This window comes from Acromyrmex echinatior, chromosome 7 (assembly GCF_024713525.1).
Source record: "Acromyrmex echinatior isolate Ae372 chromosome 7, ASM2471352v2, whole genome shotgun sequence".
Lineage (NCBI taxonomy): Eukaryota > Metazoa > Arthropoda > Insecta > Hymenoptera > Formicidae > Acromyrmex > Acromyrmex echinatior.
Genome location: NC_141858.1, coordinates 11020472 through 11046811, shown reverse-complemented (window position 1 = coordinate 11046811; position 26340 = coordinate 11020472). Strand labels below are relative to the sequence as shown.

The 26340-nt window shown below is 34.7% G+C and overlaps 1 protein-coding gene and 1 pseudogene across 4 annotated transcripts in view; one reads left to right on the top strand and one right to left on the bottom strand.

Moving 5' to 3' along the window:
- The window catches only part of GluClalpha (glycine receptor alpha 1), a 76824-nt gene that overhangs the window by 19898 nt on the left and 30586 nt on the right, over positions 1 to 26340 (top strand). For all 3 annotated transcript variants that reach the window (XM_011070226.2, XM_011070224.2, XM_011070223.2), the window contains exons 2-3: positions 20419 to 20486; positions 21731 to 21843. In XM_011070226.2, coding sequence (XP_011068528.1) covers positions 20419 to 20486; positions 21731 to 21843 — 181 coding nt within the window. The remainder of the gene's footprint in view (positions 1 to 20418; positions 20487 to 21730; positions 21844 to 26340) is intronic.
- On the bottom strand, positions 1133 to 12587 carry LOC105154582 (cytochrome P450 CYP12A2-like; annotated as a pseudogene). Its single transcript, XR_015545660.1, has 8 exons — positions 9013 to 12587; positions 8352 to 8679; positions 6699 to 6897; positions 6141 to 6402; positions 5689 to 5855; positions 4779 to 5022; positions 4004 to 4223; positions 1133 to 1786 (listed from the first exon to the last, which is right to left on the bottom strand). The product of XR_015545660.1 is annotated as a cytochrome P450 CYP12A2-like (transcript).

Here is a 26340-nt window from a genome sequence, read left to right as displayed (position 1 = left end):
TTGCTCATGTTCTATAAAATAAAACGTGGTAATCATTAGAGTTTATTTTTGGACGGTTTGAAGTCAATTTTCGCATTGAGATTATAAGCTGTCATTGATTTATCTTTTCACGTTTCTCTCGTACCACAAATTGATATTTTATTAATTCATTGACGCGCGGATGGTGAATTTTACACAAATACATACACTCGTGTACATATATACATGCTATACCTAACATTTTAATATATAAAATTTGTTGAATTTAACATGTCCGCGCATCAGTTAGTCACGCTTCGGTTTATAAAAGAGTAAATCCCTCGTGAAACCGATAATCGCATAAAATAAGCGAACAATGACGTTGTTAATACGCAAATTTTATTCGATAGTTATTCGTTGCTGGTTTTTTTCACATTTTATCTTATCCCGTTTGCTTTTTCCGCACATTATTTTCATCTCTGTAACACATGTAAATATATTCAATTTTATTACATACTGTAGTCTTGTAAGCGAAAACTACAGAGAGATAGATGTAAAAAAAAAGTATTGCAGATTCACACATGCACACGGTAATATTCTATTATCCAGTCGTATTATCGGGGTCGTGTAAACCGGAACTAGGTCGCATTAAGATTCATTTCGCCGATTATGCATTATCCTTCCATGCGGAAACATAGAGTGTCGCACGTCATTCGACGTAACGTAAGAATGATTTTATTGCTTCTCATCGCGAAGTGTAAATCGATTTTCGTATATTTGCACTCATACACATATACGGAATGTCTTGGAATTCCGATCCATTTCAAATCTATTTTGAAGGCTCTATTATGCGGTTATTTCGAATTCAAATTAATTCCAGAATGCGTCTCGCGATAGATAAGGCCTGTAATGTCGTAGCTTTGTTGTAAATGCTGTTATTACGCTGTGCGATATAATTAAACTAAATGGCATATAACGAAATTAGTGTCGCAACGATGTTAAATCGATCGAATCTGATCCGCCTAAATAATGGCAATTTACTGACTTGAGTATATATAGTGACTGTCTTACGTTACAAATTATTCATTCTTTTTTCTTATATAATTTTAACTAGTAGAAACTTTCATCAGTGCTATAAGCGAAATATTTGTTGAAACAACCATCAACGTTAATAAATATTTTTTGAACTTTATTGACATTACAAATATGTATAAAATAATATATCCGTCGCAATATGCTGCCCCAAGGCTATCACTCGGGCTATCATAAATAAAAGATGAGCACAAAAAAGTACGTCGGTATTTATTAAAGTTTCTATAATACAATTTCTATGTACAATTTATTTTATATCTTTTATATTTTTATGCTATTTAGACCCGAGCTCACATACGCGCGCGTGCTTTTCTACGAACTTGCTAAAAATTTGTAGCTTCCACGCTACGACATTTCTGCGAAATGCTTTTTGTCCTCGGGCGTAGATTAAAATTGTAAGAATTGTGTGGTTGGTCGATGATATCTTCACCGTTTCGGCCGAGCTTCTTCGAGTCAGATGCTCGTGTAACCAGTGGCTGCACCGACATTTGTCGTAATTATTAAAAGGAAAAAATCGCGCAAAATGTCGGCGGGATACTTTTCTTGCCGTTTCTCCGACACTTTTCTCATCTTTTTCCATGAAACATATGGCTCGGTCGTAGGAAGGTTTGCACCAATTGTGACGATCTAACAAATCGATGAGCTTGAATCGCATCGATGACACTAGCGTGTTTATAAATCGGCTTTCGTACTCGAGTGGTCCGTGATGCCATTCAATCCGGAAATTTCGTATGACCTAAATAAAACAAAAACGTCTTCAGCATATTCCTTTCGCAGTTTGTACTGCGCGCGACCGGAAGAGTGATATGCAAGCGTCGTGTTCTCGCGGCTTTTCCGCTTGGAAACCATTTCGAGAATCAGCTATTCAGTTGAAAAGCGTGGTTCCGAGTCTCGTAATTCTCACTAGAAGATTGCTTCTGAATTTCTGTGTGAAGGCTCTTTCGTCAAAAATCAAATTTCTTGCTCGCATGCAAATCTAATATATTTGAATATTAATAAAATAGTATATAATATAAAAATAGTATATAATATAGAATAATTGTCCCTATTAGTGTGCCTTTGTATTTAAATAAGCCATAAAGGAAAACTAGTAGAAATAAATAAGAAAAAAATATTTTTTTAAATTAAATTATTAATGTACATATACGATAATAAAGATAATATTCTATTTTTTTAATTATTAAAATACAGTAAATATTTTTGGAAGATACATATCACGATTTAGAGGAATTTATGTGAAACTCGTAATACCGCACAAGATTTTAAGCTTCTCCCTATTAATGTGCTGTGTTGGAGCTGAGACCATTATATTATGGGTGTACATTGAAATTGCAAGTATGATTAAAACAATGATTTACGTAATATTAACTTAAACAATTAGCTTATATTTATTATCTATTTTAGTAATTATATATTAAAACGAGTCAGACCTGAATAAGCACACAAATCGAGGATACATTAATAGAACTATCATCTCTTAGAAAGGTACACTAATACATACAAAAACGTATTCTTTATTTTTATTAAGAATATTATAAGATATTTTTTTTTAGATTAAAAAAATATATAAGAAAAAGAAATATTGAAAATCAATACTGATTTCAAGCACACAAAACTAAAGCTAAAATATTTAATGATTAATATAATGAGCAAGTTGGCTTAAAGACATAGTAATAATTATCCTATTTGCGTATATTCAAGTATTTTGTAGATAAATATATGCACGAGCACCGCGCCCTAACCGCGGAAATAAAAGTAGCCATTTTTATTAATGTTCGTATTAAACTGCTGGGATAAATTACGGAATCATGCTTCTCAATTCTTCATGAGGAAAGGAATGACGCCAACGAGAATTCGCGAGAATATTTAGTTCTCCGGGAATTCGTACTTGAGCACAACATCGTTATTGCACTGCCATGCACAGTCACGCATAGTCCAACGCTCCAAGAGAATCTGCATATTATGCAAGCATGTTGTCCGTTTCTGTTATTGTCTCAGTATGCGATATACTCTTGCGCGTGCGCTCGTTTAAACCTCTCAACTTATTAAACATCTATGCTTATCGTGTATGAATAAAACATCGGTGAAAAGAAGAATTCTCCTCGGAGACATGCGAGTGAATTGAAAACAAACAAAAATCAGATTTCCGCGTTACTCATTTAAAGGACGTTTACGTTCGCTTCAGCTGTTCGTATGAAAGCGTGTAGTACATGAGTGAAATACAACAATAAGATTAATAGGACAACCACTAATTAGATAATAGTAGTTTTTTCCGCTTCCAAACAAATCTTTTAAACGACAAGCAACGAATGAAATTGTGTCATGAACTGTAGCATGAACAATATAATATATAATTATTTTATGTTAAAGAAATATATAATTTTTGTTTATGCTAAAAAAATAAAAAATAGAAAACATTTTATTAATAATAGCCGAATTTTTGTTGATTAATTGTCATTACACGGAGAGAACGATTTTATTGAAATATTTAAAAATTTAGATTAAATACAGATCTGAAAATAACTGTTGGACATCACATAATTATATAGAAAACTCAAACATGATAAGCAATGTTGCATGCAAAAAGTTTTGACATTCTAGCAACCAGTTTGAGCATTTACATTTTATAATTATTTTAATTGTCTACAGAAATTATGTTCACATCTAGCTAAATTTTTAGATACTTTATTCAAACCATTCTTCCCATGTATCTAAAGATTTATTTTATTAATTGAGATTCGAGCATATTAATCAATTTTTGTCAAAATATCTTAATCGTTTCGACAGTAAAAATTCAGGACTCAGAGAATTCAAAACATTTTTGTTTGATATCGTTACCTTCTTAACGTGAGACACGGAATTATATTTCGAATTGAAAATCTTGTTATCGTTATCCCAGAAACTGAATCCCCTGAGCAATAGAATTACCAGCAGGACGAGCAAGTTTACGAACTGTCAAGAGTAATGTCTCGAGTTCCATTTCGGCGAATCGTCGGCCGATGCAGGTACGAGAGCCAAATCCGAAAGGCATGTACGCGAAGGGATGCACCTCCTTGGCTGATGGAAACTCCGTGTTACCTCGCAACTATCCCTCGGGAATGTATTTCTGCGTTCTCGAAAACTGCGTGGGATCGCTCATTCGCGATCAGAGAATGACAGACCATGGCATCAAACTGATGGCATAGAAAAGAGAATCCTTTGAATATGATTTCATTGATGTAATTTGTTTCGCGACATGTATACCCGATAATACCCCTTATCAATTCATGTATCAACGTATCGTATAATTTAAAGTGAATTTTTTTCTTACACTGAAAAAACTATTTAATTTTAATAAATATTTGTGTTTGAATAGTTCAAAGTAAATATTTATTAAATGTGAAGAAATATTTGATTTGCATAAAAATCATGAATTAAAAAATGATAGTTAAATCAAATGATAATTTGATTTATTCATATTATTTATTATCTTTTTATTGAGTGAACATTTATTTACTATAAGTAAATATTTATTCAATACTAATATTAAAAAAATATATATATGTTAAGATTTAATCAATTTTTTTTTAGTATAATGAAATATATTGATAGTAATTAATTTTTCATGGATTAATTAATAATCCAACGAAAAGATATAAATAATACAGTTATTTAATTAGTTATCAGATTAAACTGTACATAATAAATAATAAATAATAAATAAAAGTAAAAAAAAAAACATCACGCACTCCTGCCGGTATTTTATATCCTCCTAAGCAAACATCCGTTTGCATAGTTCTAAGAATAGATACAGCAATGGGAAACAATCGAAGGGATTCCTTGATGCAGGCCTTAGCGTATCTCTTCTGATTTAGAACGTTCTGTGTGACGGGCGATATTTTATCCCGTAACACGAACATTATTTCTTTTCGTAGTTTTTCCTCCGGATTATTCCGCGGTGTAATACAACAAACTGTCAGACACATTACCAATCTGTAACAGATTATTACTTAATCTTGTATAGTCCTATTTTTGAAACTTTGATATAATTAATTAATCATCTTTCTTTTGCCCAAAATATTTCCGAAGCATTAAAAAAAAATGTTTGCGGTTAAATATATAAAAAAATAAAACAAAGTATAGAAATCAATGTCTTAAACGGTCTAGCTGGATCTTAAATGCTTGTATTTTGTGAATTTATGTACTACATATGTAGTTCTTTGAAACGCGCGCCGAAATGATTTTTCGGTCTTGAAACGCTAATTCTACTAAACTACCACAGTAATATCACATTGACTAGCAATTTAACAATTTGATGCTTTTTCGCATTTTCGAACGATCTTAATAATGTTGAGTGACACATTAAAATCTGTAAATAATTAATTCTTATTGCGAAAAATATTACCTCGACCGGGAGTAAAAATAAAAATTTCGAAGGCCGGAAATAAAAAATAAAAATTTCGAAGATACATCTATAATAGATATAGTCACGTTAAAAAAAAAACGAAAAGATTCTTTCTTATTTTAATTAGAATCATTTATCATTTTATATTATTATATTTAATTCTATCGGAAAAGAAATAATGTTTTGTTTGTAGAAGATCGAACTGTGAGAATTTTTACGACACAACTTTTGAAGAATTCGAATCTCACACTTACCGTATCAATATACATATTATTACTATACATATCAGCCATTAGCATATCAAGCGCCATTACCTGTGCCGTTACCTTGTCGATATGCAAAAGTTTCTCTAATATACTGCAGTCGTGTAGATTTGTGCTATTGTTCATTGTTTCATACTTTGCCTTAGTCGATGTGTTTACTAGCGATTTTAAAAGAGATCGTAAATAAAATTGCGCGAGTACGACGGCGACGATGAGTCATGTTTTGAAGCTTGTTATGTGCAGGATGAATTGATGCACAAGCGAAACGTAAAAGAGGGTAGAACAGAATAACGTAAAATGTTAAATTTTATTCTAAATAGAAAGTAATTAACGTGAGACACATGATACATTATTGATAACTAACTTCGCAACATGAGAATATCGAGAAAACACATCGAGGATTACAGTAATGACGACGTGGAGTAACAAGTTCGCGTATTCACGTAAAAGTTTTGGAGTAATATGCTGACGTAGCAGTGTAACGAGTATAAGTTTCAATATTTACCCATTAAGCGTATCCAGCACACGGAAGAACTTCTTGAGATTCCGCGTATTGTATATCTTCCACAGAGACATCTGAATTCCATGCGGTACATGAGATCGAACATCTTGTGCATGCAATTAATCATTATTCACAGCTCCGAAGCTGCAAGATTAGGCATCAAGCAATCTAGCGGGACATCCAGCACGAGATCGAACATATTACTATTAATTACGACACAACAATGATGATCGTTAATTGACCGACGAATTTTAATATTGGAATATAGAGCGGTGTATTTTTAACTTTCAATCGTATCTCTCTTGTCATACCGTTGATAAATGTATTATGATTCACACTCGAATGTACATTGCCGCAGTGCATTGAATTTCGAGTGCGAGCTAATTTATCAACTCCATTGTTACAAGCAAGACTTACATACATGTACATCATTCTAGATGCTCCATTTTCGAAGAGAAGCGCAAAACATTAGTGGTGTAAATATCTCACTCGGTATCACTTACATTCTAAGGCCCATTTCAGCAATTCATTGGTGAAGACGCTCGGCAATTCCAGGGTCTCAGGATCCTGTAATGCTCGTATCTTCTCCATGAACTCGTTGGCCACCTCGTTGATCTGCGACACGTGCCTTGATCATTCGCGGTTGCATCATGTGCGGATTGACTTTCGATCGAAAGTCGTGCCACAATTTGCCCTGGCTGAAAGCAGGAGAGCGAGAGCCCTTTTCACCGAGAGACGAGATGTTACATCGTACGCAATTTATGTAGGCCTCTGTGTTTGGCCTCTGTGGCTCTCTATACACTCGCTGGACTATCGACCGTACAGGACATAGGAGAGACCAGCGAGATAGAGAGACAGAGATAGATAGATAGATAGATAGAGAGAGAGAGAGAGAAAGAGAATTAGGATACCGATGGGGTGGAGGGTTGCTTCGTCAGCTCGTGTTCCCGTATTCTGACGAATTTTCGGGATATCGACGACCTTCGCGCTTGACCATATATCTGACGTACTGCATCGGGAACGTGTGCATTTATCCATGTTGCAATCTCGCAAGCCATAATAGCTAATACGTTATTAATCTAACAATTTAGTACGACATAACTCTATTCGAAACTAGCTGTGACGCAAATCACGTAGATGGTTGAAGCGATCAGAGATAAGCGGAAGAATATTGCGATTCCTAAGCTGAAAAGACCGTTTAATGAAATCGTACTACTTGCACTTTTTTCATTTTCGGTTTTTTTAATATCTTAATAACAGACAGGTAACAGATAAGAGGGAGCGAAACTAGGGCGCTCTTTGTATACATAAGATACTTGTACTACTATCACTTATACCTAGATATTTATCTAGCGTGGAACTTAACAAGTTTCTTTTTATAAGTAATTTTATTCAGGATTTTTTAAAAGATTTTTTAAAAGATTTTTAAGAGAAGTTTTCATTATTGCGTCATCGAGATTATAAAGAGGTACGGTTGGAAATCAAGATATAATATTGTATATAATCTTGTAAAAAAAAGAGACATTTTTTTCTCTCTTGATGATTACATAGTTGGAAAGGTTGTGTTAAATTTAACACATTTCGTGATTCACTCAAACTTCACTCCACTTTTGTGTTAACCTAACACAAGATTAATATGTTAGAAAGTGACACAAATATTACATAAAAAGTTAATACAAAAAATTTTTTGTATTAACTTTTTATATATTTGTGTTACTTTCTAACATATTACTTAACTATTACTGTAACTATTACTTTCTAACAATGTATTTAAAATGTAAATTCTAAGATAAAGAATATAATACGTGTTAATTTAACAAGTCATAAATATTTTACTGAAAAATTATGCTTTTGCAATTTGTTTACAAACGGTGTCAGTTTTAACATGTTACATATGTACTTTATTTCTTTGTCTTTATTTACGTTTTAAATACATTGTTAGATATTCATAAATTATGTTATTTCACTACTAAGGAATGTTGAATATCAATTTAACACAAAAAATATGCAAGTAATATAATGTTAAATTAACACTTGGATAAAATGTTAAAAATTCTACACAAAATTTTAACAAAGAAATGAGTGAACCATTTTTAACAGAAATACGAAATGTTTTTCACTGTGTACATTTCTATCAAGATATTCTACTGACCTTGTTGCAAGGCTGTATTACCCATTGAAGATGTGTTTCTTGTTTTTGCGATAGTAATATAAAAAGTCTCCGTAGCAATCCGCAACGGCCACGTGCTTTCCATCCGATACATTTTAGCTCCAGTGAGAATAGAAAAATGGTCGATTGCCGGGATCCTATCTCGTCTAATTTGACAATGTTGCCGTACTGATTATGCAACATTCATACTGATTATGCTGCTGCAGCCAATTAAAAATGTTGTACCATATTTTACCATTTAATTTGCTGTAGCAGCCAAATTTTTTTTTAGTACACGATTCCATTTTAAGATGTACTTTGCCATATCTACCTGCACCATTTACGCCAATTAGTAATCGTTTACACATACACGAAATATAATTAAGAAACAGAGGAAATATATTATACACTGATTGTGAAAGAAAAATATATCGTATTTGTGACTATAATTGCATTGTAAAATAATTATGGTCAGGAGTATTATTTTTGTAGTTGTTATTGCTATAATGTTAGTAAATAATATAAATATATATATATAAAACAATAACTTTATAAATATAGTTACATTTTATAGTATAATTCAATATAAAATGTTATTTAGTTTAAGTATTGATAAAAATCTCAACGCGTGTTTCGAATCCTCTTTCATGACAGATTCTCTTACCTATGTATGATAGGAATCTGAACCAATTGCCAAGGAAAGGCAATGCTTTCGGGCCAGGAATATCCTTGATCGGCTGCGCACTTCGTTTTCCGCATCTTTCATTTCATTATATTCGATCGAGTAACTCACAGCTGACTTTGCACGATTTTGCTTTGTACTTTTGATATTAGCAAATGTCAATTGATCTTGCGAGTAAGAATTCTAGCATATATCATATGTATTTTATCAATCTCTTGATTTTTTTCATTCTGCAAAAGTATCCAAGTATAAAAGTAAATCAACTATGTATTCGTAAACGATGCTACCGAACGCCCTCGCTTATCGATTCAACGCGTTCAATATGTATGCGGTTACGTTTTGCGGTTATTTACGGCAACGAAACTCGTGTTTATTCAGCAAATACATGATTCAGAATATTAGTTTAGACTAATGGAAAAATATCGCGTACCAGGCGCATGGAATTTAAGACACAAATAAGACTATTCAATTTCCTGTGTGCACGTTGTGCTCTGTAAAACATGAAAGACCAAGATTTGGAATTTTAATCTCGAGTAAGAGATTAAAATATGGTAGCGAAATTAACGCGAAGTACTTGCTATTTAGTGACAGAAGGGTTAATTCTTTGACTGTTCTGCGTGTAAAATTACCGTTTCTTAAATTTACTGCTTGCGGATGCAGTGAGTCTAAAAGGAGAAAAAAAAATTAACAAAATCGAACGAGTTTTTGAAGCTTAACAAAGAATAATTTAAATAATAAAAATTTAAATAACTATTAAATGAATATACTTTTATTTTTATGTTAAATTTATGTTAAATTACGTTAAATATAAACTACATTGATAAAAAATTATTAAATCTTAATACAAATTTCTTTGAATAGTACTAACAAAGTAAAATATTTATTTACAATAAATAAATATTTATTCAATAAAAAATAATAGTTAAATCAAAATAGTTTTTATCAAATAAATATACTTGTATGTTCACATTTAATAAATATTCACTTCGAACTATTTAAACAAATATTTATTAAAATTTAGTATTTAAAAAAAATGTATTTTGTACTGTCAAGTCAAATTTACTCTCCTGTTTCTACAGTAATTAACATTGTCGTTAAGGAGAAACTTATTTACACGAAATTGCTTTTAATCACAGAGTTCGCAATTCTAGTTACGTGTACTGTATACATAGACGAAGTCTCGCAGTCATAGACGAAGGAGCGACCACGATATTTACAAGGCGGTCGTTCGTCTTAGGCTAACATTCAATTCGGGCTTTGTATGGGTTGTAAAGCACGCGATAAAGGGATTTTCCAAGAGATATCGAGTTATGGTCGCGAGGAGACTCGGCGCTGGACCGAAACACGCGACGCCTCTATATCGACATACGTCAGTTCACGTTATAGCATGAACAAGCCATGACGATGACGACGACGACGACGTCGACGATGAACCGAACGCCCCGTTTTTCACCCTCTTTCCGTGCTCGTTTCCCGTTCGACATTTTCTCGTCTTAGCTTAACCCTCGGATGTCGGAAATACTTTCAATCCGGAGAGTGACGAAAATAGGTCATATTTCATCCCTTCTTTCCTCTGCGACCACCCCCGTGACACGACGGGTTTGTTATTAGTTCCAAATGCAGGAAACGCCTGATGAAGCAACTTTTGCCGTGGGTTTTACCCACCACTTTTTTTCTTTCTTTCTTTTTCCTTTTCTTTCCTTTTTATGTCGGAGAAAAAACGGTGCAGTTTATCGAAGGTTCGAAGCTTTAATGAGTCTACATGAGTTGAATTAGTCAGCATTCAGAGGCCAAAAGGTACAGCGAACTTCTTATATTTTATCAACAATTATATAATATATGACGGTATTATTATTTGCCAATATGATATATGAAAATTCATCTGAACTGAAAAATATTGTATATATATTATATATATATTGACTAACTTTATTGTGATTTTTTTTTTTAAGCAATGCGTCTTGTCGACCCTTTACATCCTTCTGTATAAAATTCGACAATGTTCCAAAATTTGATTAAAAAATGATTTTTATAAAAAAAATTAGCCAATATAAATTTGTTTACAATATATTGTTAAAGTGTATTAATTATAAATGTAGAATGTAATATGATGTAGGATACATTTCCCAGTTATGCAAATTAATCCGTTTTTATCCTGTCTTTCTTTGTTATTTAAAAGAAGTTATTTTCACAGGGTATACTGAGAAAAACATACTATATTTTAATAAATATTTATTTGAATATATATATATATATATTAGGTGTTGGAATTAATTCGTAGCGTTTTACAAGTGATGGGAAGTACTTTCATTAATGTATTTTTTAATGCTCATGTGAAATAAATAATATTCTTTCATTAAAAACGCTACGAATTAATTCCAACACCTAATATATATATATATACTAATTTAACATTTATTTACGATAAATAAATATTTATTAAATAAAAAATGATAGTTAAATTAAATTAATCTTTTGTCCATAACAATATTAGGTAAAAATGTATAATAGCTAAATAATCAGCCAAAAATAGCTAAATCAGCCAATTCCATTAAAAAAATTTTGATGATATTAGCAGTGAAATACGTTCTGCCAATTGCAAACGAAGCAACAGATAATTTAATTGCTTATAATGGTTTTATGCAGTAAAATAAACCATATTTTACTGCAGGTCAATAACTTTTAAACGAGGAAATAGATCCAAATAAACTTTTGCACAGATATTTATTATTGTTTTGTTAGTATATGTGTAATATATTTGATTTAATTCTTATATTACTTTCTGAAATTTGCAAATAAATATTATAAAACGGTATTTTCAGAAGAATAAAAACGAACAAAAAATTAAATAATTTTTAAACCAATAAGAAAATTGTGCTCAAATTTTACATGTAACGAATTCGGTTGAACGTACAAGTGCATATTAAAACCATTATACCCACTGATTTAATCTGTGCAAAAGTAAAATGTAAAAATTTGGAATTATAAAAATGCATATTTTACAGCGCAATTAAATATATTGAGGATTTCATTCTTAATCTGCTTTTACATTTATTTTAAACATATTTTTACGTTAATTTGTGTACGATGGCTTTAATGTGTATCAGTGCGCACTGAGTGTCTCCAATCAAATTCGTTAATAGATATTCAGATAATGGAACAATCTGTAAAATTTTTATTAAATTCTTAATATTTTTTGAAAATAAGTACTAAAAATTTTTAATAGTTCTTGTATTAAATAAATATACGTTCACATTTAATAAAAATTTAGCTAGTATTATACAAATAAATATTTATTAAAATTTAGTACGCATTTTTCTCTCGATGTATATATCCCGTTACATATTCACAGAGTATCGCATGTATTTGGATAAATCTAACGATAAAATAATAAAATTAAAGTAATGAAATAAGAAAGAAGTACTTAGATTCTCTGCACGTTGAAACCACTTATTGTCCGTACAGCACTGCTCGAGCACAACAATAGAATTGAAAGCAACACGTTCACGGTATATTACGCACTCATGTAACACCTCGTCAATTGGGACAAAACATGTACTTACAGTCAAGTGTAATCGAACAATCTTGCACTGGCGCGCGTATCTCACTTCCGTAGACTCAACGATCCCTTCTATCGACACGTGTCATTTCCGGTCGAACCACTTTGCTCCTTTCGCACCAAACAAAAATTGGTTTGCTTGTCTTTGCCTTCTGTAATACTGATAAACGATATTGATATATAATTAGAAAAAAAAATAGAAAGAAATGGGTGCGCAACAGAATTTTTCATTATCGTTCAGATGTCTGTTTTCTGAACCGTTTTCTGTTCATAGTATTATGACTCGATCAATTGTAATCGTGAATATAAACTTCACACTGAAAGTACGTGATCGCGATATCTTTACTTTTATCTGAATGTTCCTGATGCAGTTGTACTTGAATATGAATGATGAATCCGCAAAGTAATTAATAAGGTTTTCCTTATTTAGTACTAGGAGGAGATACTGATAATTACAGCGAACAACACATTCGTATAAGAAATCTCGCGATTACAAGTAATGTATATTGGCAAATGCAGTTTTCTGTTGTTTCAATATTTTTTCAGTGTTTTCCAGTAACACTAGATTTAAGTATAGATACACTGATGGCTAATTAACACTTGCGTGTATTATTATCTTAGACCGATAACATTAGATGTTTATGTCGTGTGATAATTGCGTTACTGCTACTACCTTTCATTTTATTTTACAATTAGATGGAAAATTTTTGAGCAGTTGCACTGATTTTTCGTACATAATGAACATACGAAAGCTATTACATATAATGGCTCTTCGTAACAAAAGATTAATCGTTGCATTCCGCTAGCTTTCTCTCTTCTTTCTCTTCTTTCTTTATATCGATAGGCAAGACAATAAATGACCGACTTCTCATACCTTGGGCTTCTGAAAAAAGATAGATAACAATAGCACAATTATCGGAATTTTTTATTGTATATTGTCTTTACGATATGATACAGCGTAATAGGATAGATATCACTTTGTGAAAATAATGAAAATATCACGTGAGGTGAATGTTGACGTGTCTATGTAATTTCGAAACGTTATAGCGTGTATTTAAGAGAAACGCGCTTCGGACATTTAATCTTGGCCCCGAGCTCCCAACTCGCCAGTTAGCACGCGACGTAGAATAAAATGACTTCTGACACTTTGATAATGTAGATGCCATGATGCAAGTTTTCGCTGAGGAAAGGATAATCTAGGAGCACCGATATAAATTTTCGTTAAGAACGCGTGTCTACTCGTTCAAGGACCGAAACTCGATCAAGAATCGCGTGGCAAAAATCTGGGACACTTCATGTATTTTTACGTAATTCCGTTCCTTGCACGAAACTCGGCGCTTATACAGAAAGATATACATCTGGATTAATAGAAAAATGAAATAATAACGAGGGAGAGAAAGATTTTTTTGCATAATTATTCTCGTATTGCTAATTTTTTTTACGGAAATTATTATTTTTTATTAATATTTCTTATTATTATTATTACTTATTTTTTAATGTAATTAAACGAACACTTAAAAGAAACCATCATTATACTAAATTACATAAGCGCGAAAGAAGAGCAGCTTCAAGGAGAGATTTCTGAATGTACGTTCATTATAGGCGTGAATTCGTGTTTGGTCTCTCATTACAGATTTTCACACCTCCTGTTAGCTCGAGGGTGAGAACTGGGGGCAAACGGACACCTTGCATCTAGGTATATGTAAATGGCTCGAAATGGTCAAGTTCAGGTTTGACCAGTTCAATGCTGATCATAATGACAGTATCAAAAATGGCATTGACATTCTCAAATAAATGGACATCTCTTGATATTTGGACGAAACGAAAGGCATTCGATCGAATTTAATATTTAACGCCTGGATTTCTCATGAAAGAGATTAATAATTTTGCGATCGTAATATAATTCTAAAAATCAGAGTATATAGTTTTATTTGCATTAATGTTTATTAATAAATCACCAGGTATATATATATATATACATATATATATACCTGGCGATTTAATAAACATTAATGCAAATAAAACTATATACTCTGGTTTTTAGAATTATATTACGATATATATATATATATATATATATAGAGAGAGAGAGAGAGAGGGGGGGGGGGGGTATATATTTCATTTATCAATGGCACTATATATATGTATGTAATTCGTTGAAATCGGGCGTTCGTGGCGAGATCGGTGACGTGATGTTGTGGTACACGGGGATGTTGGGACCCAGAGGAACCGGTGGCGCCGACGTCGTCGTCGTCGGTAGCGGTGGTGGTAGCGGCCGCAGCTGCGGTGGTGGCAGCAGCGCTGGAAAGGCTTGCGAGAGAGAGGTGAAAGATGTATAGAAAATCCTGGCGGCGGGCTGGGCGTCGCGGGGCGGTGAATGACGTCACGTTGCTAAAGCGACGCAGCAACGCGAGGCGTCTGCGTGGGTCGGTTGGGAGTCTGGGGGTCCGGGATCAATAGCGCTAGCAACCAGGTAGTAGGTATGGGTGCATGTAGCTTTCTCCACGGTGGCAGTCCAGGAGACGAACCTCACGAGGTAGGACACTTTACGAGTCGAGCGAGAGAGCGATAGAGAGAGAGAGAGAGAGAGAGAGAGGAGAGGTAGTTAGATAGATAGATAGAGAAAGAGAGAGAGGGAGAGAGTTCGGCGGCCTGTCAGAGTGTCGTGCCGAAGAAGAGCCACGCTATGCCAGTAATCGAGCGTAGCTGCGGGGTGTCCAGCATCTAGGATTGTCAGCCTCTCCAGGTAAGGGTCCAGCGACAGCTTCCATCCTATCCCGACTTCGACGGCTGCGTGCCGTTGGCCGCGAGCGCGCGCGAACCTCCTTCCGGATCTCGCGGCGCGACGTTCGCACGAGAGAATCACACGTCTCGGGGAATTCCCGGGACTCTCGTGGGACTCTCGGGAATGGAGAACGAGTTGAACGGGCGCGCGATAGCTCGTTCTGTAGGTCGATCGAGGCGGCGTGTAAGATCCAAGTGGGAGCGCGAAGAGAGCGAACGATTGCGAAAGGGTAGATAGATAAACAGATAGATAAAATAAGAGAGCGAGAGAGAAGGGGAGGAGAGAGAGAGAGAGAGAAGACTCGGGAACAAGTTGGATAGATTGGCGGATAGATTGAATAAGTATGCACACGCACATATTCAGTTCTCGGCGGGTGACACGGAATGGACGAGCAGAGGTTGATAGATGGACCGATGGACCCGATGGGCGGATCGACGGCAACGCCGAAACGGACGGGACGGACAGATAAATATGGGCAATTGGCAGAACGGAAAGACGAATTCGCAGATACGAATGTAACGGAATACGCGGACGAACAAATTGATGAGTCAATCGCTGGACATTGTCAAAGATCGTGCGACTAGAAAACTGCATCTCTTCGTCATGCAACAACATCTCGATCCGTCGCCGTGTCGTTACGCCTAATTTAACGCGTAATTTAGCGGCTAAATGTACATATATTTCATGTAAAAGGTTTTCAAATATTCGTTTAAATATAACGAATATTTCGGTGTGATGATCATTCCCTTAGATATGTATTTACTACATATTTGTACTGTATCTGTACAAGTAAATCGATAAAATAAAGAGAAAGAGAGAAGAACAAAAAAATAAAGACGTAGAGATAATTGATTTGTGTAATAATGTTGCGGGACAGGCTACAAATATTTAGATTTTTATCACGCGCTCTATGCTAATTCTGTTTTCCGTCGGATTTTGCGTAACGATAAGCATGACGTATGTACATTTTGCCATTAAGGTTGCATCAAGATTGATAAATTGCAGGGACGTGTCAAATATATGATGCCATTAAACTACGGCGCAGATGCATTTTCGAGCGCTTTATTTACCCTCCATTAAATTGGCTTTTACCAATCGATGACTGATCGCGTTGATTCGTGATTTTGCACGATAAGCTAATCTGTCGCGGACGAAATCCTCGTATTCGTTCAGGGCATTACTCTGCAATAATGATGAAAGAGATGGAAATACAGATGGCAAGTTCGTGGAGGAGAGAGTATGTGTCGTAAATCGCTTGCCTTCCCCTCTTCGGTAACCTACCCACACGCGCTCTTCTTCTTTGTCACCATTTGTCAGCGCCGTACCTAAATTATGAGTTATAGTGTCCGCGTGGTCTATTCATGTAGCTTCGGTATGAAGATAGGGTCTATTAGATCTCCAAAAGAGATCGATATTCTTAATACACTCGCGGCAACTCTTACTGACACTCAACAATTGGGAACAATTGGGAAACATTTATTTTAGTACACAGATTGCAGCAAGTTTCTCGAATCGTAGCTCACTCGTTCTTTCGCGAGTCCACCTCGAGAATACGATTCTATCTTGGAATTTTCTTTCTTAACGCCGTCTACAATAGGATAGTAAATAACTCATTCCCTTAACTCATGAGAAATTGACCAATCACAGTCGAATGCTAGGAGAATAATCGCTCGGTCACTTTCTTAAGACTTACTACTCCGTCGTGGACACTAGAGACCCTATAAGAATGGCCAGCAATTTTGTCAAAACAAGAGTAAGCTAGAAGAATATATATACCATCTCTTTTATATATATTATCTTATTTTAACTTATACTATCTTTCTCATTTTATCTTATTCTAACTTATAATATCTTATTCAACTTATTAAACTTAACAAAAATGATGGCCCAAAATTTGTCATCTCGTGATCAGACTTTGTTATAGAATCTCTAATAGTCATCGCGTTAATTCCGAAATACAATATAGGTGTGGTAAGTTTTAAGTTATAAGAAATCAATCAATCATAGTCGATTATTCTCATATTCGATTGTGATTGGCTAATGTCTTATGACTTGAAGCTTACTACTCCTCTTGTGTTTCGGCACTTAGGTCGGAGTCAGATTACGCATTGAAGATTGAAAGGTTGAAATTTGACCAATAAAAACAATAAGAGTTAAAATTCCTTTGTCCTTATTCGTCAAATCTCAATTTTCAATACGTAGTCTGATTCCGTTCTTAGAGCTGCCGTACACAATTTCCATAACAGTAATCATAAGAATTAGCCAATTACAGTCAAGAATTTTCAAAAACTTTCAGCTCTGATTGGCTAATTTTTACGTCTTACGGTTACTGTTACGGGAAGTGTGTGCTGATCCTCTTATGTGGGGTCTACAATAGAAGTCGTAGCGGTCATAGGGTCGTAGAAAATTGACCAATCATAGTCGATTATTCTTCTCATGTTCGACTGTGATTGGTTAATTTTTTACGACTTAAAACTCTACGACCGCTACGACTTTTATTGTAGACCTTGCATTAGGCCGGAATCAGGCTACGCATTGATGATTGAGATTGAAAGATTGAAATTTAACCAATCAAAATAATAAAAGGATTCTCTCTAAAATTCTTTCGTCCTCATTGGTCGAATTTCAATCTTTAATCTTCAATCTCAATCTTCAATGCGTAGTCTGATTTTGACCTTACATTGTTCTGAGCGATAAGTTGATTCAATTTCGTAATACTTAAAATGTTTACTCTCTGAATCTGAATTAGTGGATAAGCACTGATATCAGTGCCAAGTATGCAGATGACCAGTGAATAAAATGTGAGATCCCTAACCTATCTAATCCTTATTATATGATCTAATCTTGTTTTAATTATAAATTCATTGAATATAGTATTAGAAGATTGAAATTAACGTGCAAGTATCGATATTTTAATTGTAATGCTCAAACATTCTTCCTTTTTTAGTTGAATTTCAGTCACTGATTCAGATTATATAGTGACTATTCACTGATTCAGATTTAGAGAGTACGTATTTATCAATAAAATTAGCAGAAACCGTTCATTGTTACGTCCGTTGATAAAATACTAATTCATTAATGATACGTGTTAGCAGATCGAGTGTAATTTAATAACGAACAAAGATATTGCGTGTCGATAAGGGTGACTCTCGTATCTTCCCCTATGCCGCGAACGACACTGACATTGCTGATACTGAAAAGGACCTCTTATTATGTACTTGTCCGCTCACTTGTTTGCCGTTCGCGTACGAATCTCGTTAACTGCAATCACGCCTTCACGTGATCATCATTTTCCTCTCGTCTGTTACCATCCGGAATAAAGTCCGTCAAAATGATTTTCGCGTTGGCGTACTTCATCGCTTCCGTCAATTACCAATGATTCATACAGCAAACAGCGTAATATTCTACGACGGAAAGAAATTAGAAAATATTATATAGGAAAGATTAAAATGTCGAACGTACGCGACCTGCAAATGAATCTTGCGCAAATATTTGCGCAAGATTCATTTGCAGGTTTAATTCTCTCAGTTTCGAGAGATAGTCACGCCATTAAAAATAAGTATTTAAATTGAGGTAAATCTTTGCTTAGATAAGAATACTTGCATGGGATACTCTAGTATCCTCTTTGCGAACGTATAGATAATTTTTTAATTAAAATTTAAAATTATGCGCATATCTCGACAACAATAATGCATAGGAGAAAGAGCAGAAGAGAGAAATTGACCGCGAAGCATTCAAACAGACGATTAAGGTCTCTCAAGTACTTGGAATCTGCGGATATCTCGGCTTCTAGCTCGGGGTCGGGTCGGCTGTAACGCGGGTCGGGTTTGGGTCACAGTACTCGAAACTTTCGGGTTACCCGGCAATATTGCCGACGGACGTCGCTCGGGGCATCTACCATGTTCCGCTAGCTTCGAACACTCGTAATTCTCTCTCAAGGAATTCTCGTTACGCAGTTATTTGTAGACTTTTCAACCGCTAAATATATTTCGTGATATAACATTTTGCGTAGAATTGCAACTTAAGTTATAAAATAGACACGTGTGCGCACGAGATTTCCTACATGATCGCTCAATTCACGTCAAAATTCCACGTTTCCCCGATAAAAATAGGCCACGTGTGCATCTTGGCACCTATTCAATTCTTAATACAACGCGACCACCTCTACTGGCTTCTACCTCAATTCACGGTCGAGGCGGTCATCCAATTCACAATTATCATTGAGTTACCTTCTCGAGTGAGATAAGCGGGATGGACAGGCGAATATATAGAACTTGTCATTCGCGGATGAACCTCGAAGAGAATTCACATCCGACATCCTCTCAGTAACTCACGAACAGTGTTTGGTATCGCTCCAATTCTTCTTTACGTTGAAACTCAAGTCGCGATATCACGATACCTATACTCGTATATAGAAAGAGAAACGGGGGATGCGTGTATTTCCTTCTCCACGTATAATCAACTTAATCTCGTGAGACAGTTGATACTCTTGTGCGGTACGCATAAAAGCGTACACCAGTGCCTCTCTACGCTTTGATCTTCACACACATACACACACGCACACATACATACATCGTCTTAATTCAATCAATCATCGGAGTTGGTGAGACATGGTAAATGGAGGCATCCCCGGCTTTGTACTTCGGCTCCTCTGCTATTAAATATCGCGCGTGCGATATTGCAATTATGTCGGTTTAGTTTGAAACAACATCAGTCGAGTTGGCGTCGATGGCAATTAAAATCAATGGAAATTAGCGATAATTAGCGATGTAATTCTAAACGCGGGTAAATTTTTGTGATCTGCGAGGAAAAAGCAAACGCGTCGTCTGCTTTTGCTTGGCACAATGTCGATAAAGTAAATAAATATGAATCTAAATAAAGATGAAATATTACGGATCGCAGGGGAGAAATTACGTAGATTGCATCGGTGCGGTGTGAGATAGATAAGTTTAATCATCGCTAATGCGAATCCGCGTAGGGATTCGCGTTCTGCAGCTCGCCGTCAGAATTTTTATGAAGGTGTGTGCATTTTGTTTGCTTGCAGGCCGGCGCAATGTGGCCTGGAGTACTACTATTACTGGTGTTACTAGCGGTGCTGCTGCATCCATCGAGGTAAGTTGTTTCATTGATGGATGTGTCAAATTGTTGCTGGCAGTGCCTCATGCAAATTTTGTTCATACGCAGTTAACTTATTATATCGCCTGAATTAATAATAAAACAGTTATACGCTTTTGGAACGACGTCAAGTTAAGATTTCGCGAGACGATTATGTTTCTTTAGCGATAGAAACATAATTCTAAGAAAGAACGCTGTGGCTCGTAAAGATATATGTTATTGACTCACACGGGATTATTGTTATGATGCATAAAGTTTATAAGGAAAACGAAAATTTATGAGCGGACCGACGTGCATCACTTTCGAAATTTTGTCGCGCGAGCAGAATTGAATGAAACAGAATTTGAATAATATAAAAATTTTTGGAAGAACGATTTGCGAAGTGTGTATTTTTTTTTACGACGGTGTGCATTTTTTAAAAATCATTTTAAATGTGTTTTATTATATAATTTGCACCAAAATTCAGGATAGAATTCTATTTATATCTTTATGTGTCGTGTAATAACAAAAGATATTTAAAGATTCTGAATATATACATAAAGTATATATATATATATATATATGTATATTACGTGTACATAATGATAACAAGATACATACATTAAAATACATTACGATTAGAAATACGATAAAATTATAAATAAATTTGACACGAACTTTTTAAAAAGGTTAAAAAGAAATATATTCTCTACTGGAAATAATGATTTTTTAAAAATACCTGAAAATTTAAATAGATACAGTTTTGAAAATAGTTTCCTGGATTCATCAAAATAATTGTATAGGAAACTCAAGCATGAATAACACTGTAACAAGTTTTAACATTCTACCTATCAATTTAAATGTCCTACATAATTATTTTGAGAGTCCAATCAAATTATTTTAGATCCATATCTAGCTAAATTTTTAAATACTTTAATAGAACTGTTATAATTGTTATTATTATATATTTTTATATATTTAACTGCTATAATTGTTTTATTATATATTTTTATAATTTATTTCTGGCGTTAAGCCATAATAATTAAGAAATTTTCTCTTCAGAAATTATTAGGTGTTGGAATTAATTCGTAGCGTTTTACAAGAGATGAGAAGTGATGGGAAGTACTTTCATTAATGTATTTTTTAATGCTCATATGAAATAAATAACATTCTTTCATTAAAAAACGCTACGAATTAATTCCAACACCTAATAGATTTCTTTTCTTTATAATACCGACGACATCGTTGGTACATTCTTCCAGATGTACGCAGCCAAAAGTGAACTTTCGGGAGAAAGAGAAGCAAGTGCTCGACAACATCCTAGGACCAGGCCGATACGATGCGCGCATCCGGCCGAGCGGGGAGAACGGAACAGGTGAATATAACAATTTGTGAGTCCTTGTTTACTCCTTCTGCCCATCCTCACCATGTACCGTAATTTTTATACCGACATCTCGCGGCGAATCAGCCGAGAAATGTGAACGTAGGGTGGAAAAAAAAGAAATAAAGCGGAAAGGAAAACAAAGGTACATAACGGGGCAACGGAGAGATTATACACAGCACTTTCTGACGAGAAAGGCTTAAGCTTCACCGAGTGTGGAGAACTGAATGCGCGATACAAACACGATCTATGTCGTCGTTAATGCAACGCAGACGACGAACGCGCGAGTTCATTGACAATCACGTCACATATATATAAGTATATATATTGAAATATATGTATTGTATATACACATCATATATTGATGATATATATACATATATGAATGTATGTATAATAAGCGAGCGAGATGAATTGCGAGAATTTTCCGCACGTCCGTACCGAGTGAATGCGTACCGAACGGTGAGAAATTTCTTCATAATCTTCGCGAATGTGAACGGCGTACTGAACAGCCTTGCGTTCAAAACGAGCCACGATCGGTCTCGAGAAGTCCCGAGACTTACTGAGCATTATTCGCGATATTAGGTCTGTTTTCTGTGGCTGAACTAGTATACACTTTTGGAACTTAAAGTTAGATAGGTATATATGTTTGATATTTGGCGAAAGCGAGAGAGAGTTCTAATGCAATTTAATACAGAAATAAAAACACAGACCCATTATATTCTTGCAACTGTCTCTTGGATGCATCGTATACGTATATTATTTCTTCCCTTCTCGCGATATATACTTCTTCTTGTTGATGGCTCGGTAAAAATGTGCGAGCAAATTGGGAGATTTGCGGTAAATTTTTCTTAATTGGAATGTGATTCTATGTGTTATTATAATAATATATGATTATAATATATTGATTTATCGAAATCAAATTTCATACATATGAAGTTATTATTATTGTTATATTATGTATATATATATATATATTAGGTGTTGGAATTAATTCGTAGCGTTTTTTAATGAAAGAATGTTATTTATTTCACATGAGCATTAAAAAATACATTAATGAAAGTACTTCCCATCACTTGTAAAACGCTACGAATTAATTCCAACACCTAATATATATATATATATATATATAACTTCATATATATGAGATTTGATTTCGATAAATCAGATACTTATGTATAATAGAAAGAAAAAAAATGGTTTACAATGGTAAATTTTAATTATACACCGCGTTTAAACATAGAGTGATCTAGTTTTCTAATAAAAAAGGATACAAATTTCATATGATGAAAATCATCTTCCAATCTCCTCCACATTACGTACAAAAAGTATCCCTTTTTTTGCAATTTCGAGCTACATAACGCGACGAATGGATCGCGGATGGAATTTCATCGATATCGATTGCACCGAAGCTATCCTGAGTCGCGATTCCTATCGCGATTTCTGCAGTGCGCGGGTCGATCGGAAGACAATTCAGAGTACTTTTGATTCGTGATAAATAAGGTCAAATAGAGAAATGTATAGAATTTTCGATTTACAAAAATAGCGCAAAAATCCGCCATTTTTTACCTAATGATCATATATTAAAGAATTATTAATTGTAAAGCTTATTTATTGGCTTATTTATTATAAGCTTACTTATTATTTATTATTTACTTATTGGACGATAGATGATCAGATCAAAATCGAAATAGCCGATAGGAAAGTTGTCGGCGTCCGCAAAGATCAAAGAATTGCGCTGCTCTTGTAATCTAGAGCTCTAGAAGTGTGAACGTTTCGTATCAACAAATCGACTATTTTCTTAAGTTGCATAAGTTCAAGATAATTAGAAAAAATATAAAGCAAGCATATAAATCGTAATTAAATCGGTTGTTAAAGATAATTAACAAAACTTTATTTTTCTGTGTATTTACAATATTTCGTGTTGCAATATCCGAAATTTTCTTTCGTCGCATAAAATTATCTTCCTCAATTTTTTTCTTTGCGAAATTCAATAACACGTTTGTTTGTGTATTGAAAGACTAAATCAAATAAGAGAAACATGTTTTCATCTTACAATTAGAAGGTATTTCCAATACGAATTATAATTAAAACGAATTATAACTATAAATAATACCACGTAATAATACTTTTTAGTACAATGCCATTTATTGTTTATAAAACAAAAGATAATTTACATGAAAAATTTGAGAAAAAATATATAGCTACAACGAATCTTAAGAGGGGACGTAATCGACATTGCCGAGCTTAGAATTGAAGTTACGATGGAATTGTATCCTCCTTGCAGGTGTGAAAGAGGGATTAAATAAATCGCACCGAGAGCGCAATTACATGTCGCAGTTAAACGAACGAATACGATCGTCGGAATATTCTCTAAGCACGCGTCGGATTTCTACTGTAGGCACATCCATACTATATATATATATAAACTCGGAAGAAAACGATTTATGTGATTTTTTTATCACCCGTTTATAGGCGTGTCACGCGATAATAGAGGTCTTTAATCACTTTTCCTGCGAGTCTTCGGGGTCTGCTTTTCGCGTTCGGCTGTTATCCGACTGGAGTGACGCTAAGTCGGATCGCGTGTCTCGGAACTAAACGATGCTCGTTAATTTTATCGTTCGAGTATCAGCCGTGAATGCGCGTTCGCTCGTGAGTTTTTACCATCGCCGAGTGTGCGATGAAAGAGCGAAAATTCATAGAAGTTCGTCCCCGGCTGCCACTTCTGGATGGCTGGGAGAAGTACATCGTTTCAAGATTGAGCACCCGAGGCGATGCGATTGGATGCGATGCGATGCGATGCGATGCGATGCGATGCGATGCGATGCGATGCGATGCGATGCGATGCGATGCGATGCGATGCGATGCGATGCGATGCGACGTGATACGATGCAATGTGATGCGATGCGATGCGAGGGATATTAATACGCTGCCGAGTATCCGTCCTAGAACCCGTGCCCTTCCGGGCGTAATTTGGAGATAGTCGTAGTGTCCTTCGATCGATCGATCGCGCATTTGTAATTTCACCCCATCCGTAATCATGGTCGGTTTACCGTCGATGACGTCGCGTGAAATTAATTGACCATGAGAGCCGTAAACACCCCGTGTATGACGCGTTCAAGTCCGGCGTCACTCTCGATCGTCATTCTCCTTCGCTATCAATCGAGGAGTGAGATGGTGGTATTTCTTTTTTATTTTTTATTTTTTCATTCTTGTATACGCTGCTTCTATAAATTCTATAATTAAGTCATTCAAATTTGACAAATACTTTTATGTATAAACTTCCTGATCTTTCAACATTACACTCGCAACCTCTACCAATGCATTGACATGGGATTATATATTTGAGTTATGATTCTATAACTCAGAATTATTAATATTGCAATTTTACATTAAATAAAAGTTTGACATTAAATAGTAAGAAAGCACAGCCCTGCTAAGAAAACATCTCTACAATTTTCCGTTCATTTTCAAGTTGTTATACATATACGTGATCCCTCTTACGCAATAAAACGCGTGTTGATGTCATGATAACGTCAAGTTTGACATTGAAGCTAAAGAAATGGAAATGGGTCATCCGAAAATTATGTGTTTCCATAAATCTTGGTAGCGCTTGGCAACGATAGATCTGCAATTCGTGGGTCTGCGGAATTTATGTTTGCGTTCGGGTTACAAGTAACATTCTGTAATATTATGTAATATTGCGTAATGAGTGACGTGGTCCCAATATCGATCAAACAATTGCCGCCGGCGCAGTCGATTTATTTATATTACAATCTTGATGAACTGTTGTCGTTTAATCTTTCGCCTAATGTCTTAGTTGCCTGATTTATTTGCAGTAGGAGGGCGGACAGGAACTCATTATTAATATTTTAATTGCGTGGTCAAGTAAAGAAAAGAATAATTATACGCGAAGGCATTTTACATACTCTCCTGGTCTCATAATCACGCGAGGATAATTGATTTAGGAAATTCGAATAGAAAAAGGAACGCTTCGTCTTCGTTTAGGAGAACAAAGCGTCAAATTACATAAAGTCGTCCAAGATTTCGCGCATCTGCTAAGTTAGATTAATAAAGTTTGAGTTGGTTCTCTCCTGACAAAACTTGTGTTGGAAAATTAAAATACTAATTCTATTTTATTTTTTTTTTTTTTTAGCATTGAGCGTCTCTTCAAGTATTCGCTTAAAAATTAGATAATTAAACGGATCCTTTAATTCTTTTACGAATCAATTATTATTTATTATTATATTTGGTTATTATTATTTCGGTCATAAAATTCTTCTCGCTATATAATGCGAGTAATGAGAACGCAAATGTTTGAAACTCGATCCAAACAAATAAATCGTAAAACTACTTCGATTAGTTTTCTCTCGTGACATGTTTCTGTGATCGCGCCAAAACGGCAATGTACTCTTGGCTCGTCTTAAAAATTAAACTAACAATAAGCGAACAACGATGCATAGCAGGGAAATGTTGTTATTAAACGCCAGT